This window comes from Protopterus annectens, chromosome 13.part0, assembly GCF_019279795.1.
Source record: "Protopterus annectens isolate FY-2018-M chromosome 13.part0, PAN1.0, whole genome shotgun sequence".
Taxonomy (NCBI): Eukaryota; Metazoa; Chordata; order Ceratodontiformes; family Protopteridae; genus Protopterus; species Protopterus annectens.
In genome coordinates this window covers 573,347,605-573,365,840 of record NC_056747.1, presented here as the reverse complement: position 1 = coordinate 573,365,840, position 18,236 = coordinate 573,347,605, and the positions used below count along the sequence as shown (strand labels likewise).

The 18,236-nt window shown below is 40.4% G+C and overlaps 1 protein-coding gene across 1 annotated transcript in view; it reads left to right on the top strand.

The window, feature by feature from the left end:
- Positions 1-18,236, top strand: part of ASL (argininosuccinate lyase) — a 368,527-nt gene that overhangs the window by 272,899 nt on the left and 77,392 nt on the right. Inside the window, exons 12-13 of the mRNA XM_044054865.1 lie at positions 14,070-14,154; positions 16,225-16,284. Of these exons, the coding sequence (XP_043910800.1) occupies positions 14,070-14,154; positions 16,225-16,284 (145 nt within the window). The remainder of the gene's footprint in view (positions 1-14,069; positions 14,155-16,224; positions 16,285-18,236) is intronic.

Sequence of the window (18,236 nt, the reverse complement as noted above, 5' to 3'; positions counted from 1 at the left end):
CAACTTTCAGCAAAGTTAACAGATCAAAGGATCTTGGATATTCAAAACCACATCCATGTGCTTCTCCAGAGCGACAAAATTCAGGCCAGGTTTGCCCTGAAAGTATTGGGTCTTATGGTGGCCGCCATAACACTTCTTCCCCTTGCCCGCTTTTACATGCGTCTCCTACAGTGGATGCTGTTCCCTCAATGGTCTTTTCAACGACTTCCCATGCATCACAGGATCATGATAACTCCAATTTGCAAAAGGCATCTGACCTGGTGGATATTGTCCCCTCAAGTCCATCAGGGCAGACCCTTTGTTCCTCCCGCCCCGGTCACCACGGTTACATCGGACGCCTCCCTGATCGGGTGGGGGGGCATTATCAGGGCAGGATGGTCCATGGCACTTGGCAACCTTTCGAATGCCACCTGCACATAAATGTCCTGGAGATGAGAGCAGTGCTTTTAACGTTGCAAGCACTCCACGACTCTCCTCCCCTGGGAACTATTGCAGTCCAAACGGACAATATGTCCGTAGTGTGGTATATCAACAAGCAGGGCGGAATCAAGTCCTATCCACTGTGTCGAGAGTCAGACTTTGGCAGTGGGCAATCTCTTCTCAGCGGTTTCTGATAGCAATGCATATCCCCGGGAAATCCAACATCATAGCGGATAGGTTGAGCAGAGCTATTCTCATGCCTCACGAGTGGTCTCTCAAACAATCTGTGACGGAAGAGATTTTTCAGAAATGGGGCCTTCCTTGCTGCAATCTTTTTGCTACGCCTCAGTACAGCAAATGCCCCGACTTCTCCCTCTTCCCCCTTCCAGGCCATCCCCCCAGAGACGCTCTAATCCACGATTGGCCCTGGGGACTTCTCTATGCTTTTCTACCCTTTCCTCTAATACCACAAGTAATTCAGAAAGCAACCGCCTTGAGAGCCAAGATGATTCTCATTGCCCCTTATTGGCCTCGACAGATATGGTTTCCGTTCCTGCATCATTATCTTTTGGTACAGCCATGGCATCTGGACCCGGTTCCAGATCTTCTGACCCACCAGTCGGGGCAGCTGCACCAATCCATACCTTCTCTCAACCTCACTGCTTGGTTGCTCCACTTCCGTCCCTAGACAGGCTTCCTATGATTTCTAATCCCATCCGGGCTATCATAGTAGCTTCCCTTAAATCTTCCACCAGAAGGATTTACACTAGTAAATGGCAACATTTCTCCTTCTGGGCAAAAGCTAGGAACATAGACCCTTTTACTGCTCCGATTCATTCGGTCTTGGAATTCCTAGCAGAAATATTTCACTCAGGATCTTCTTCCTCCACAGTAAAAGTTCAGTTGGCAGCCATTTCAAATTTTCATATTGGCTTGTTGGATACAACATCATGTCCCATAAACTTTGCAAGGCATTCCTTAGAGGTGTATTTTTGCTTAAGCCTCCGATTAGAGATCCCCCACCACAGTGGGATCTAAATTTAATCTTAACATCCTTGATTCTTCCCCCCTTTGAACCTGCGGCTACCTGTTCATTGAAATTTCTTTCTTGGAAGACACTCTTCGTGGTCGCCATTACTTCGGCCAGGAGAGTATCTGAGCTTCATGCCCTCTGCATTCGTCCTCCCTACTTAATCTTCCACAAAGACAGAGTTTCTCTAAGGACTAATCCGTCTTTTTTTACCCAAAGTGGCATCGCAGACAAACTTAAATCAATCTATTGATCTTCCAGTTTTTTTCCCGAACTATTCTAATAGAGCGGAGCAAAAGCTACATTATCTCGATGTTCACTGCCAACTCAGATATTATTTTGACAGAACCAAACAATTTAGGAAATCTGATCAACTGTTTTTATCCTATGCAGAGAACAGGAAAGGCCTTCCAAGGCCAAGGTAACCCTATCTAGGTGGCTGTCTTCTGTGATTACATGCATTTATCAACTCAGAGGTAAAGAGTTGACTTCTACAGCTTTTCAGGCTAGACTTCCATTAGACACTATTTGTGCAGCAGCCACATGGGCCTCTCCTCATACCTTTGTTTCACATTACAAATTGGACTTGGCCTCCAGAAACAGAGCAAATTTTGGTTCCACCATTCTCAAGAGTCTGTTCCATTGAGCCACCCAGGATAAAGGTGCTAGGGACGCAGTCCCATCCAGCAAGAATGAAGGCGAGATTGACAACTTAACATTGAGAAGTTATGTACCTACCATAACATTCCATGTTAGTTGTCTTCTCTCGCCTTCTTTCTTGCGTCCCTCCCACCATCCCCCTAGCCTGGTCAGACCAAGAAGTTTATTCCTCTTCCTTGAAGAGTCCTGATCCAGTTTTCCAAGCTAATTAGCTTCCTAGTCTCACTAGATCAGATTGGTCTTTTTTGAGGGATTATTTCCCCTTCCTCCTCCTCTCCAGTTGGAGGAATATATTGCATATTTTTTCCTTAGCTACCAAACGATATTTGGGTAGTTACCGCCTTGCATCATGGGATATAGGGTTGCCACGAGCCGGCAAAATTTGCTCTCGAGCTTTAGTAAGTGGCCGAGTCGGAGCCGAGGATCGGCTCCGAACCCATCCAGCAAGAAAGAAGGCGAGAGAAAACAACTAACATGGAACGTTATGGTAGTTACATAACTTCTCATTATATTAAAGAAATCTATTCCCCCCCCAAAACAAATATATATATATATATATATATATATATATATATATATATATATATATATATATATATATATATATATATAGCATACATGATATCATAGAGGAGTTCAGAAACCACTTTTACATTGTTAATCAATCCACACAGAATATATACTCTAAAGATAAAATAAAATAATTAATTAATGAGTTTTCATAATAAACTCAGCAAGCAACAAGAGGAAAGCATAGATAAACAAATTACTTTAACAGTTATGCAAACTCAAATTAATAAACTTAAAATAAAGCCCCAGGTAACGATGGAATTATACCTAAAATATATAAAATCTTACCTAAAATAGCTATCTCCTTGTTACATAAAGTATATAATCTGGTTCAAACCAATACTATAATACCCCCTTCATGGAAATACACTTTCATTTCACCCATTTTAAAACCCAATAAGGACCCTAAATTTTGCTCTTCTTACAGACCCATTTCTCTATTGAATGTGGATTACAAAATGTTCTTGAATATATACTCAGACAGATTAAAGAAATTTTTACCGCATTTAATAGATGATCAAACTGGTTTTGTAACTAACAGAAGTACTTTTGACAACATCAAATGAACGTTGGCTTTAATTGATTATGCTGAAAGAAAAAAGAAGAGTTTAACTTTAATAAGTCCTGATATAAATTCAGCATTTGATTCAATTGATTGGCATTATTTATTAACGTTATTAGAATGTTTAAATTTCTCAGATAACTTTAATAAAGTATTAAAACACTTGTATCAAGGAACTTTGGCTTACATCAAAATAGGGTCATATACTTCAACCAAAATACCTATTATAAAAGGAACTAAACAAGGTTGTCCTCTTTCCCCTTTATTATTCACTCTAATAATGGAGCCATGGGCTAATAATGTAAGAAATAACAAAAAATATAGAAGGATTTGAGATTAATAAAGAAACAACCTTCACAATTCAACTTTTTTGCTGATGCTTTAATTACCACTAAGGGAAATGACCCCTCTTTCACTTCTTTATTTGACTCCATTAAGTTATTTCAAAATATGTCTGGATTGTTAATCAATGATAATAAAACTAAAATTGTACCCAATTTCTCCAGTAAAAATATATATACAACTGATGACAAAAACAATAAATCCATTACGAATCAATTGACTTGCTTAGGAATTATCTTAGCTAAGGACTTCAAAACAATTATACAAACTAAATAAATGTTATGAAAATATACAAACTTTAATACTGAAATGGAATACAATGTTTTTCACTACTGAAAAAAGATTAACACTCATAAAAATGATAATCCTTCCCAAAAGTTTATACATTATTCAGTCCATCTTATTACTACCTAATAAAACCCTAATTAATAAACTAAATTCTCTGATGTTAAGTTTCTTTTGATATCCTAAAAAATCAAGAATAGCTCTCAAGCACCATCTTAATAGTTGGAGAAAGGGTGGAATAGCATTTCCAGATTTTGATACTATATTCAAACTCTTCTGTGATTAGAACAATAGCACAACTTTTGGATACAACATATTCAGCTAAGTGGAAATTATTTTGGGAAGCTTCGGCTATGATTTTAATAACAAAACCTCAACCATATAAGTTAGAAACAATTAATATTTCAATGTTATGGATATTAAAGGATTGTTTTACTACTCATTTAACACCCAAATATCCACCTTGTTATATCAACAGCATCTTATCAAATTTTAGAAACTGTATATATAAGCATGCCGGATACAAGGAATGTTTTTATCTTTGGTTCCCTGTAGCATTTACGCAAGAATCTTTATTAACATCAGTCTCAAACAAAATTGCTTCATTTACACAAAGCAATCTTAAGTTTTGGTTTCAATTGATTTCAAATAATAAATCTAAAACAGTTGATGAAATAATACAGGTATTTCAACTAGATAAATCCCTATGGTTAGACATACAAACTATTAAACTATACACTGATAATAAACTGCATGTAGTATCTCCAACAGTAAAATAAATGACACATATATATATGCTATTAGAATATTTTCAATCTATTCTTCAACATAAACTTTTTCTGGTAAACTCTCTTTTATATTAGAGATGAAACCTTTGGTATTAAATATAAAAGAGAGTTTACCAGAAAAAAAGTTTATGTTGAAGAATAGATTGAAAATATTCTAATAGTATATATGTGTCATTTTTTACTGTTGGAGATATATTTAGGACTATTAGAGATGAAACCTTTGGAAACTGCGGTGGTGCAGCGGTTAGCATTGTCGCCTCACAGCAAGAGGTTCTCCCGTTTGATTCTCGGCTGGAACGCCTTCTGTGTGGAGTCTGCATGACCTCCCTGCAGTCGAGTGACGTTAAAGACATGCAGGTAGGTGTGAGTGTGAATGGGCGTGCCTTCGTTGAAGGTTGGGCATCGGGCTGGCAACTCGGCACCATAAAAATCCACTGCCAATCATGAGCAGAGCAGAGTTCCGCTGTGGCGACCCCTAACTGGGAAAAGCCGAAAGAAGTATATAAAGAGATGAAACCTTTGGATATCCAGAAAGTTATTGGAATTATTTTCACACAATTAATAATGAATATCCTAGTAACCAAGACAAAATAAATATACTTGAATCAGCAGGGAGAACAACTTTGTCCCTTAAATGGAAGTTATATTCCTGGAAATTTATACACAGATCCTTCTATACTCCTCAAAGTATGAATAAAATTAACATAGATTGGGCTCATATGTTTTTTGACTGCCCGAACATTAAAACATTTTGGAAACAAGTAAATGAGCTATTACAAGCTTTATTTATGGATAATTTTACTCTTAACAAATCTCTAGTGCTTTTCAATACACCTATACCACACAGTGTTAAAGTAAAATATCCTTTGCTCTGGGCAATACTGGCAGTGGCCAGAAAGAGTATAACTAAAAACTGGATTTCTGAGTTCTCTCCCACTTTCACTGAGTTTAAAAATATGTTAACTGAAGTATGTGGTTTACAAATTAGAAATATAATTTCTAGAACATCTAGAAAGACCTAGAACTACCATATGTGGATAAACTTAAAAAAATTGTTGGTAAAGAATGAATCAACATAATAATTAATTTCAGTCTTTATGAATAATATGTGATACCTAACTAATATTGTTCAATTATTCACGTGTGCAAAGTTTAATGGATGTCTTTGTAAATACTTCTGTTTATTTTGTTAACTCTTTTATATATTTAATTGAATTTAAATGCAACAACTTCTGTATTTATAGTTATATGTTAATTTATGTGATTGATATATGAACTTCTTTTATTAAAACTAATAAAACTATAAAAAGAAAAAAAAAGTACTGTGAGTTGTTACAGAAGGATTTTCCAGGACCTACAACCATTCCTCCTGTTCTGTCTGCTTTAGAGGATGTGTGTAGTACTGCCTGAAGTTTTCCAGATAGTCAATCCGACTGTCCCTAAAACAGCTGATAGGATATATAAAGTTCTTCAGTCTTTTACATTTTTATAGACCATTCCCAAATCTGACTCAGTCGCTATAGCTTTAGTTTATGTTCTTCCTATTTCATTGTTGCAGTCATCACTTGTGGGTTATCCCTGCTGGGTAGCCCTCGGCCGGTCCGAATACAAGAGTAAAGGTTTTCCCTCCTGCGCCGGCTGTCTGGTGTCTGCGGTTGATGTCAGGTCGTCAGGGCTATAAAATGAGGCAGCCGATGCCATTACATCAGTCTTTCTTGCTGTGGAGCCCAAAACAGAAGCAGTTTGTGAGTGCATTCATCAGGTGTTGCCAGAGTGAGGGAGTAACCATCTAAAGTTAGGTACCCTATTGGGGAACATTTTTTTGCATTTAACTGATGTCAGTGAAAGTCAGTAATTGCCTCCATTGTGGAAAACAGATTATACACCGAGACTTTCATACCCTGTGTGTCACCAGCCTAGGCCCAGACCACAATGTCCTCAGATGTTGGTTCTGCGCTCTGTTTAATGCTAGGACTATTAGGAGAAGAGCTGAAGTTGTAGCTAGACACTTCAGTGAGACCATTTCTCACTGCAAAATGGCATTGGTCGTTCAGGCTGCTGTTGAATTTTCAAAAAAGAAAGATAAGGAAAAGGATAGGCTTCAGAGTTAGGCCCTCTGACGATTCTAATCTGAAGTCAGCTAGCCTTCCATCCATTAAAGTTCGCTGAACTTAGTGAGGTGCCTTCGCAGCCCCTGACGCTAGTTGAGGAACCGTTACAGGCCTCTACCGAGACCCATTTGGAGTCCAGTACGCTGCAGTGTCCTCCTTCTCCTGCAGGTATGTTGGCCTTCAGTCCTGCGGTTAGGTTTGGAGCCACTTTGCAGGCACAGACTTCCATAGAAACAGTACCAATGACTGATGCCAGGCAGAGACAGACGACCACTCCGCTGGTTAAACTAACCTTGCATAAGGCCATTGAATCCACCAGGCCCAAGACTAGGACTACCCCTAAAAATACCCCATGTCAGGGACCCAACCACCAACTTCCTTACACCCAGCCTGCCACACAGTCGCAGCAGCTGCTCAGAATGGCAGAAGATTTAATCACTCTGATAAGAGGAAGCCAGCCTACCCTAGCCACCTCAGCTGAAAGGAAGAGGGGCAGTTCCCCTGAGGCTCTTTCTGACCAGGAGTCCAAAGGGTCTGAACTAGAAGAATGCCTTTTGCAGCATTTGAGGATTCTGATGCTGAGGACCCCATTCCTGCTGCCTTCTCACCTGAGGACCTCTCTTTTGGGGAAACTTTAAATTCCCTCAGGGAACATTTTCATTGGGAGGCACAGGATTACCCTTAGTCAAAGAAGAGACTGAGAGAGTTCCTTGATCTGCCATAGCACAAACCTCTGGCCATTCCCCCAATCCTGGACATGGTGGAGGACGTCTTTTTGGAATTTGCTCTCACCCCAGACTCTCTCCCCCCTGCCCCCAGGAAGCCAGACATATGATATTATAGGGTGCAAGACACCCACAAGTATCTTTTTAAAAACCCTACAGCTGACCCAGAGGTCATTACTCAGGGTCCTAAGGGGCTAGGGCTAGCTCCTCAAAACGCCATTCCTACTGATAAAGAGAGCAGAGCCTTGGACAGACTAGGAAAAAAGGTCTACACTTTGGCTACCTTAGCCATTAGAGCTCAGAATTGTCAATTTCATATGTTGAAATACCAACAAAATGTGCTGGAATTATTAAAACAAAAAATGTCCACCCTACTAGACAGTAGTACATCCAGGGAACTAGGGGATCTTATACTTTCTAGCTCCCAGGTCGCCAAGCATTCCCTGCATTGTGGGTTTGATGCCTTGGAAGCTTCTAGCAGGGCTGCAGTATCTGAATCAGTGATCAGAAGGCATGCCTGGTTAAGGGAACAACCTTTGCCTGACCAGGTAAAGTCCAGTATATTAGATGCCCCTCTGGACAAGTACCAGCTGTTCGGACATAAAGCTGAGGAGGTTATTAAGAAAATGGAAGACCAGGCCAAGTCTATGCAGACTGTGAAGGATTTCTTGCAGTACAGCCTCCCTGGTTCACTAATAACTTCCTCACAAAGCATTGGTCCTTTCCTACCCAAACAAAACCTGTCCAGAGGAAGAGGAGCAGGGGACAGGTCTTCTAGACCCCAGTTACAAAGCCAACAGATCCAGACAGTGGACCACTACAGTGCCTAGGCAAGGGAGTTCTAACCCCACTCCCTTCTACGAGGACTCAATGACTCTTCGCCCCTCTGCCCCCATCCCCCCAGAGACACTAGGAGGAAGACATTCCCTCTTCCTAGAAAATTGGCATGCCATCACCTCAGATTTATGGGTCCTAAAAATTATTATCAGTGGGTACAGCTTCTCTTTCAAGGAAACCGATATTAAGGCTTTCCAGATGTTCCAGCAAGTCAGAGGGCAGAAGCAACCCACCAGATCCAAAAGCTTTATGCTCAAGACGCCATGGAACCTGTACCAAAAGAACAGGCTGGAAAAGGGTTTTATTCCAGACTATTCCTGGTACCCAGAAAGGAGGGCACCTGGGGCCCTATTCTTGACGTATCCACTCTGAGTCTGTCCCCTCCTGGTCCCAAAATTCAAAATGCTGACCCTACACAAGCTTTTGCCAGTGCTGATACCACATGCTTGGCTAGTGACCCTAGATCTGAAGGATGCATACCTCTATATCTCCATAAGGAAGTCCTGCAGGAGTTTCCTGCACTTCAGAGCAGGGTCACTACACTTTCAGTTCACTGGTTTGCCCTTTGGTTTATTTTCTGCGCCCAGAGTTTTTACCAAGTGCCTGGCCCCTGTCCTTGCCTTTTGCAGACAGAAAGGCATACAGATTTACCCCTACCTGGATGACTGCCTCATCCAGACAGACTCCAAGGAAAGACTCCTGCAGGACCTTACCTTTGTTCAGACTCTCCTAACCTCTCTGGGATTCACAATCAACCAGGAGAAATCCCAAATTCACCCCACAAGAAGGTTAACCTTCCTGTGAGCTCTACTGGACACATCAACACAAATAGCCTCCCTCTTTTCGGAGAAGCAGCGCTTCCTTCCCTCTTACTTTTCACAGCTGACCTGCAGGAACCACCTCACAGCATGAAGATTCCTGCAGGCACTGGGATACATGGCCTCCTGCATCCTGTTGGTACCCGTAACCAGACTGCACATGAGGAAACTACAATGGTAGCTCAGGAACATTTGGTGCCAATACTCACTGTCGTTGGAACACCAGCTGCCCCTGATTCCTTGCGTAAAGAAGAAGCTCTTATGGTGGGCAGAGGCATGTACCCTGAACAAGGGTCTACTCTTCATCACTCTTCCACAGGGCCAGACCACCACCACAGCCGCTACAGACACAGCGTGGGGGACACACCGAGGAAGTATGTGCAGTCAGGGCATTTGGGAACATGAGATTCAGGGCCTCCATTATCAACCTAAAAGAAATGCTGGCAGTACACAGGGCAATCCTAGCTTTCAAGGATCACCTGAGACCAGGAGTGGTCTTAATCAAGACAGACAACACAACAGTAATGTGGTACATCAACAAGTATGGGGGCACTCACTCCTATACCCTGTGTTGCAAATCTGGCAGTCAGCCTCAAATCTGGGACTGCATCTGATAGCTCAGTATATCCCAGGGAAACAGAACACCCTGGCAGACCATTTAAGCAGAAGCCTCCTGGATCCCCACAAGTGGCAGCTGCACAGGGAGACATTTCTCAACATCAGTCAAAACTGGGGGGACCCAGACTTGGATCTTTTCACAACTACAGAAAACCACCAGCTAACCAAGTTCTGCTCCAGAGAGTTCCATCCAGAAGCATGGAGGGTGGACGCCCTCTCCTTCCACTGGGGCAACCTGTTTGTGTACGCATTCCCTCTCTTGCCCCTTATTCCCATGGTACTTCTCAAGATCAGGGAGGAAGGGCCAAAGGCTATTCTCATTGTTCCAGACTGGCTCAGACAGCACTGGTACCCCTTGTTCCTCAGTCTGGCCAAAGAGCCTCCCATGCACCTGGCTCTGACAGCAAACCTTCTAACTCAGGAGAAAGGGCCATTGCATCCAAACCTCCCCACACTCAAGCTGTCCACATGTCTGATACCCCAAAGGCAGATGACACTACAGCCTTCAGCAGGCAGGTTGTAAATATTAAGGAGGCCAGAAGGCCCAGCACCAGAAAATCCTACTCTGCCAAATGGAAAATATTTACTATCTGGTGCCAGAGCAAGGGTGTCAACAGCACCCATGCCAGTCTGGCATTGGTTCTGGACTGCCTCGCAGATCTCCTATTAAAGGAATTGTCATACTACTCTATCAAGACACGTCTCGGCTATCTCTGCCTGTATCCAGTCAGATTGGCCCATATTTTCTCAACACCTGTTAAAGCAGTTCCTTAGGGGTGTGGCCCACATCAGACCACCTAGAAGGCTACATGCTCCAGCGTGGGATCTAAATTTTGTCCTGGAAAATTTGACTTTGCCTCCTTTTGAGCCAGCCGTTCAGCGGACCTGAAGTACCTTTCTTGGAAAACTGCCTTCTTGATGGCCATCACCTCAGCCAGGAGAGTTTCTGAGCTTCAGGCCCTCATGGCTACTGAGCCCTTCATCATCTTCCATGCTGCCAGGGTGTCTTTTAGGACCAACCCCTTGTTTATGCCCAAGATGGTCTCTGATGTTACCCTCAACCAGGCCATCCATCTTCCTACCTTCTTTCCCAACCCCCATAATAAAGGGGAAAGAATTTTGCATACCCTAGATGTTTACAGATAATTGAGATATTACCTGGATAGGACCAAGTCATTCAGAAAATCTGATCAGCTACTGGTCTCTTTTGCTGTTGGGGCAGAGGGGAAACCCATATCCAAGCAGACCACTTCTAAATGGCCCTCACATTGCATCCATTTCTGCTATTCCTTTCCTAATCCTCCCAAAGCCATCAGATCACATTCCACTAGGACAGCCTATACTTCCCCTACCTTCCTGAGAGGGGTTCCAACCAAGGATATTTTGGAAGCTGCTACCTGGACATCCATCCACACATCCACCAAACACTACCAGCTGGCTACCTCCTCCAAAACTATGGCAGGCTTTGTATCTGCAGTCCTGCAGGGCATATTGGCATCCCTTTGAAATGGTACAACCATGGAGCTTTGCTGTCCTCATCCTTTCCTCCACCCTGTTTCTTAGCTTTGGGAATCTTCCCACAAGATCTTTGATCTTTAATTCCTAAGACTGCTTTAAAAACAGTATGCATAAGTAAATCATTTAATTGGTGACTCAGTTTATATGTATGTTTTATTTAAACAAATACAATTATTATACTTGCTTACTGGAAGATACATGTGACATTCATGGCAATCCTTATCAATGTCTTGAGTGTGGGAAGCATCTGTAGCACTGTTATTGTTCAGTCAGAGAAGCTGACAGATATCCGTGCCCAAAGCATGCCAAAAAAAATCAACCTGTGAGATATCTCAATTGTAAAATGCACTTCAGTTACAAGCCCTAGCAACACCGCGCTAACCCTTCATTGGGGAAAATCAGGCAGCAACTGAATGTGCCAAAAAACAAAAAGAATATAAGGTGAAGGACCAGATGAGAAGGCAAGAAATGTGGAAAATGCATAAATATAGTTGTAAGTATAGAAAACTTCTGGAAGAACCTCATGTTGATCAGTAATGAACAGAAGAATGGTTGGCCCAAGGTAGGTTTTGTAAAACCGAATTGGAAACAGTTGCACACCTCGTTGTTTGTTGTGACATACTAATGGCAGAAGGACTGCATAGTGAAAGGCATAATATGGCAAGACTGTTGCACTGAGGATTGTGCAAATATTATGGTACTGAAGTGGCTGAAAAACACTGGAAACATGAGCCACAAAGCATCATAGAAAATGATGGTTTACATCACATGGGCTCACCTGTTACCAACAGTTCAAATGATAGATGCTAGAAAACCAGATGTAATGGTCCATGAAAAGAAGACAAAAGTAGCATTGCTCACACATCTGGTGACTACAGTGTCTTCTGTACAGACAGGTACAAAGTCATAAAATATCAGGATCTGCAGGCAGAAAAGAGAGCAATGTGGAAGAAAGATACCCAAACAGTTCCAATAGTAGTAGGAGCAACGGGTCTTATAAAAAATAATCTACAATCATATTTATATATGTTACCAATACATGTAACCCACACAAATTGCAAAAGGAGTCATTATTAGGCACATTGCGGGTGCTGCAAAGAGCACTTTTGGCTGACATCAAAGACTGAAGCAATACTAATTTCATGAACTTTAATCGTACGTTGACTTAAGAATGAGGTCCATTCCCGTCATGATATTAGAAATCCAAAACACTTTGAGAAATTAAAAAAGGGAGATATTACCAGTAGGTAATATTTACATGTATTTATATTCCCCCATATTAGAAGTACTATGGCCTAATAACAGATTATAATGCAATGAGGAACATTACAGTTCTACATGTGTATCAGTTTTGCTTTATAAACTAGGAGGAACCAGTGTTTGTAGTATAAACAAAATATATTTCAGACTGTTAGGCACTTGAGTGTAATCACATGTTAGTTGACCGTTTTCACAGTACTTTTATAATCTGTACACTTAAAAACAAAGTATCATTGCCTCTGTAGTCTGGCTAAGGCGCTGTTTGTCGAATAACAGTTTTGTGATATTTAGAAATTGTGGAAATCATGCATATGTGTGGTTATGTATGTGAATGCCTGCCTTTAAGATCTGATGTGACACTTCTTTTTAACTGGAAGCATTACTGTTGCTGTTGCTTTATTTATGTAAACTAGAATGGGCTGTGTGTCAGGCTGAGGGCATTATTTTTCTTGGTTATCTAATGAGCAGCATTGAGATGCATATCGAAAGATAAATGGGCATAATAAAACTCAAACTGTTGAATGTAGTAGAATTCCAGAATAGGTAGATAAATGCAAAACAGGCAAAGTATTTATAAGTGTTCCACTGAAATGTGTGAACCTATTAAACTCCCTTTTTCGTTCATAATGTAAAAAATGTATTTGATTCCCCCTTTCACAATTCATTACATGTCAGTGCCCAGAAACACAAAGTGAAACATTGTGGAATGCACCGGTAATGTCCACAAATACCCATTAATGGGGTGAATGTAAAAGTTAAGTAACAGTTATTAGACTGGATGAGTAATAGCTGGCTGACCAGAAAAATAGTTTAAAAATAAAGAAGCCATAAACATGTATGGAAACCTGTAGTTCATTCAGTTTAGAGAGATTTGTTTTTGTAGTTCATAACTGGGTTTTTGCTATTTTTAACTAATTATTGAAGAATCTTCTAGCTCTGCTTTAAGACTGTTGGTGCAGGTAACAGCAGCCTTTTAGCTCCATTATTCATTGTCTGTGAACAAGCATTATATTATTCAGTTATGTAGCTCTGACACCAGCTTCCATCACTGTTCCTTACCAGGAACACTACTCTGCATAAGGAACATACTTAATTATTGGACTTGTACAGTAGAATGGCCATCTGCTGCTGCTAAGAACACAATCCAGTTTTCATGGTCCCAATGTTCAGTACATATATTTTACAAGGTGTGGCTGGCAGGAAACTGACCTCAGCTACTTGAGTATCCCATATTACAAGTTTACTGTATGTGGACTCTTGCATTTTTTTCTGTAAAAGTAGTTATAGCTATAGTTATGTTGTTACAGTTTACGTTTGTCTTCTAGTTTACTTTTTCCTGTCATTTTTTTTATTCTTTATCTGTTCATTGTGGTTGATGTATATGTTTGTGTTCCGGTTGTTTTCTGTTCATAAATACTTTTGGGAGGCATTTTTGAAAACAGTTTAGATCTGAAAGCAGAATGTTTTACGTATGTAGTATTAAATCAGTATAATTATATTCCTGTTTCCAAATGTATTGCTTTAGTACAGGAAGCAGTCTAATGCCACAGAAGAAAAATCCAGACAGCCTGGAACTGATTCGCAGCAAGGCTGGAAGAGTGTTTGGCAGGGTAAGATCTTTCCCCCAAAATTATGATGGACTGAAACCACTCTTTTTCCTTTCTAAAGATTTTGAGTTCTTATCCTAATTCTACAGTTCTTGGGAGGATTTGTGTCTACTTGACACCTTGCTGTTTTATACAACTTGCTTTTCTGAAGAAAGACAGTCTTAATTTATGTTCTGTCTTCTCCCAGATTTGCAGAATCCTGGTGCTGTAACTGAGAGTATGGGAGGGGTAGCTGTGTTGTTTGACTACATTATTGCATGTAGATGTTTACAGTTAAGCATGGGTTGCATTTAGCATATGTGTAGGTACGCATTTTTATGTTCTATGTTATCCCTAAGTCATTGAAGACAGGCCTTGATACAGCTGCTCCGAGTTTTATTTATTTATTTATTTATTTTTTAATCTTGGTGGGGAGCTGATTTGTTTACTCTAGTAAACTCCAAAATATCACTACACCCAAATCTCCTGTACATACTTTTCTAGGCTATGCCATTTGGGATCTGTTTAGTTGATTCTACAGAGTTTGGTTGTCACCAGTGAGCTGAGGCTATTTGGTCATTTTGAAGAGAAGAACCTAAGGTAATCTTGCTAATTTCTCCAACGTTCATGAGAAGGTTCCTGTGTTCCTGTCATTAGATATAGTAGTGCCTTTGGAATCTCCCTTAGAAGGATGGTATGTTTCCAGTTCTGTACAGGGGAAATTCTGCATGTAGCTTTAAATGCACAAAGAGGTGCCATAAGCAGATTTTCTGGAACTCATCCTCTCCGATGCTTAAAAGATAATGAACTGTAAAGCAAGTGCAAACAACTGTTTTTTTTCTCTTTAATGTATGTTAAATTTTGCACAAATTATTTTTATTGCAAAATACCATTACTGCCATAAAGTCTGCAATTTACTTTGTGTATACTTGAACTTCTACCCAGAGATGTCTAATGTCAGTCCAGATTTACTTATTTATTTTGTATTTGCTTGCATCTTCGTGCTCCAGAAACCTATATTGTCTGTGTAGTGATTGCTGCCTTGTATGTAATTTGGCCATGTTATACTTAAATGCCATATTCATTATGGCAAGTGCCTTGCTATAAAAGTATGTGCAGAAAAAAATATGCCTGAAGTATCAATGTACTCGTTTTGAAACTGATGATAATGGAAGGGAGATTTACCCTGTTTAACAACTTCCTTATTTGAAATATGCATGTGTAATACATGCAAATAACACAGAACAAAATATCCTGCTTAGTGTGCATCTGTGTGTGGCTGTGTGCATGTATATTTTGGGGGTGTGAAATTATACTTAAATGTGGGAGCACTGTAATGCTTGCTTTTTTTTGATTGTTGCCGTTTTAATTATTGTTTTGTATTTGCTTATCCCCTGAGAACAATTCACAGGAGGCCATTATCCAAGCAGTAGCTTAGGCATTTTTTAATTACGCCTAAACATTTCTCCTTGGCAGCAGTTACGAAAGTTTGCAAACTTTTCACTGTGAGTGTGCACATCCTGACATTACTACATACAGTGCATCTTTTCCTGTAGTAGTTACCTAAAGTGCAGTAAGTCAGGCCTTCTCCATTCCCCTTGTTTGGACGAGCTGCCATCTACCACTCACTGGAATCCTCTGTGCCAGGATTCCCTCATACCCAAGCTGCTAATTGATGTTGGATTGTCTGAGTCATAGTTAGGGTATTATATCTGTATGCCATGGAGCTGGGCCTCAGAGGTAAATTAATTTCTGGAAAAACATATTTGTACTGCATTTCCTACTAAAGGCATTATACAACCCTGTAATTCTTATTGCATGTAGTACCAATTGAGATGTTCTGATACTTAGTCCACTGGAAGAGGTAACATTAAAACTGGGAACAAGAGACATTTTGTGACTTGTGTTGTCATTCTGCTTTACTTACAGGGGACATTACAGTGTACTGCAGGACTGAATATCACAATTTGGCTGCTGTTATGGTAGTGGGTACACACTGCAATTGTTTAGTGTTCTGAGTGTCTTGCATTCAGTACAGAAATGTAAGAATTTGTTCCCTAACCTGATTCTGGTTTTCTGTTTTCTGTTTTACAGTGTACTGGATTTATTATGACCTTGAAAGGTCTCCCAAGCACATATAATAAAGATTTACAGGTAAAAAGTTATTGGTTCAGGCTTCAGCCATTCAGGACTGCTGCACATAAAATAGTTATGTTTTTCTTAAATAATGTAACGGCCTTGTAGTTCAATTAATTTTGGGGTTCAGGCATATGGCTCTGTGCCTGGGAAGGATATAGCCCCTCTCCTACACACACAAGACCATCTTTGTTTTCTATTTGCCATTTTCTTGCAGAAATACTTCTGTTGTATTGGAAACAATATCAGTAGATCATAATTCGGTGAAGTATGGTTCACTGAATCATCATAGTAACAACAGTGAGAGCAGAATAATAATTTGAAGGCATTACGTCGGTACGATTCTGATCTGTAGACTGCATATTTCTTTGATTGTCAACGGTATATTATTGTAAGTTGTCATTGAAGATGTGATGACATGAGGTTGTGCCAACTATGCCAGGAGAAGTAGGGCAGTGGATGTGTAACATATGCCAGCATAGCTAGCTGGAGTTTTGTAAAGAATTATATGTAATTTGTTTATTAAACTGATTTGTACAGGTGCTTGTGTTGAAAATGTATTTGTAAAGCTGCTTGTGTTAAAAATGTACCAACAGTGGGTTCTGCTGGACAGAAAAGAAGTACACCAGTATGTCAGACTGTATTGTAAGTGCCAAAGTGAATATATTGTAGCAGAAGATACTGGAAGAGAAGAGGTTTATCTCAGTCCAGCTAACTTTGAAAAGTAGTCCGAACTTAAATTACCTGGTTTTAGTTAAATTACCTCCTTTAGGCCATAAAGATTCAATCTTACAGTTCTGATTGCAGCCAGAGACAAACTGTCTGTGAAAACCAGGACTAGGAATCCTTCTGTATTGTCCTTAGGGGTGAACTAATTGCTACCATGGAAGGGTGGAAGTTTTGAAATGGTTTTATAGCTTCCAGATGCTATAACCCATCTTAGCAAAGCTCTTTGTGTGTGTATGGTACCATATATGTGCTAGATTCTGGTTCACTTTGTAGTTAAGGGAGTATTGTGGGAAGCAGTCAGATGACCAGATGTATGTGATGTAATTCTGTAATTCAGCACTGAAATTATTTAATACTAGATGAGACAGAAGTCTCAGAGCAGTCTGTTTTTGAAACCTGATAAAGAAGAAAGACCACTCACCCACTTCGTCTTGCCTTACTTTAGTAAGTAACCAGTGAATAGTAATTCTATAGATCAGTCAGGAGAATATAGTGAGATTAGTTAAGTACTGTTTTTCTGTATCTGTATGCATCTATCCATCTGTTATTTTTAATATTTCCTGTGATTGAAACGCTGGTGTTTCTTGTAAATAGACATTTAGCATTTTCATGTTCTTTTATTATTTATTATTAAATATATTTAAACTTTCCATTGTGTCTGGTCTTTTAGAGAACATTTTAACCTTTGAGAGTACTTATATTTATTTGGAGACACTGTGGCTGCTCCTGAAAGCCTTGCTGCATTGGTCAAACACTACTATTTGTATTGGTATTCATTTTACTCTGTATAATGGGGTACCCTTGTAAGAGCCTTAGAGTAGCTGGCTTTGGTGTTTTCTAGTGGCAGTACCTACCTTATAGTCTGCACAGAGGGGGCATAGCTACTAAATCTGTGCCAGCCTTTCCCAGGTGTGTGTGTGTGTGTGTGTGTGTGTGTGTGTGTGTGTGTGTGTGTGTGTGTGTGTGTGTGTGTCAGCTACTTGGAGCAGAGACACAGAGTACTGGTTTCACAGAGAGGGTGGTGGAGCACTTGGCTTGGAACACTCAGCTGAGGACTCACCTCTACAGCTGTGTCAGTAGTGAGCCTTATTTGGCGCCTTGGAGAGAGAGAGAGGGAAACCCAGCTCCAAGACTGAGTGTGTTCCCTGTGTTCTCTTAGAGAAACTGTGTTTTGTGCAGAGAGCTGCATCTGGAAATACTGTGTGTGTGCCCATTTTTGTTCCAGGTGAACGTCCCTCACC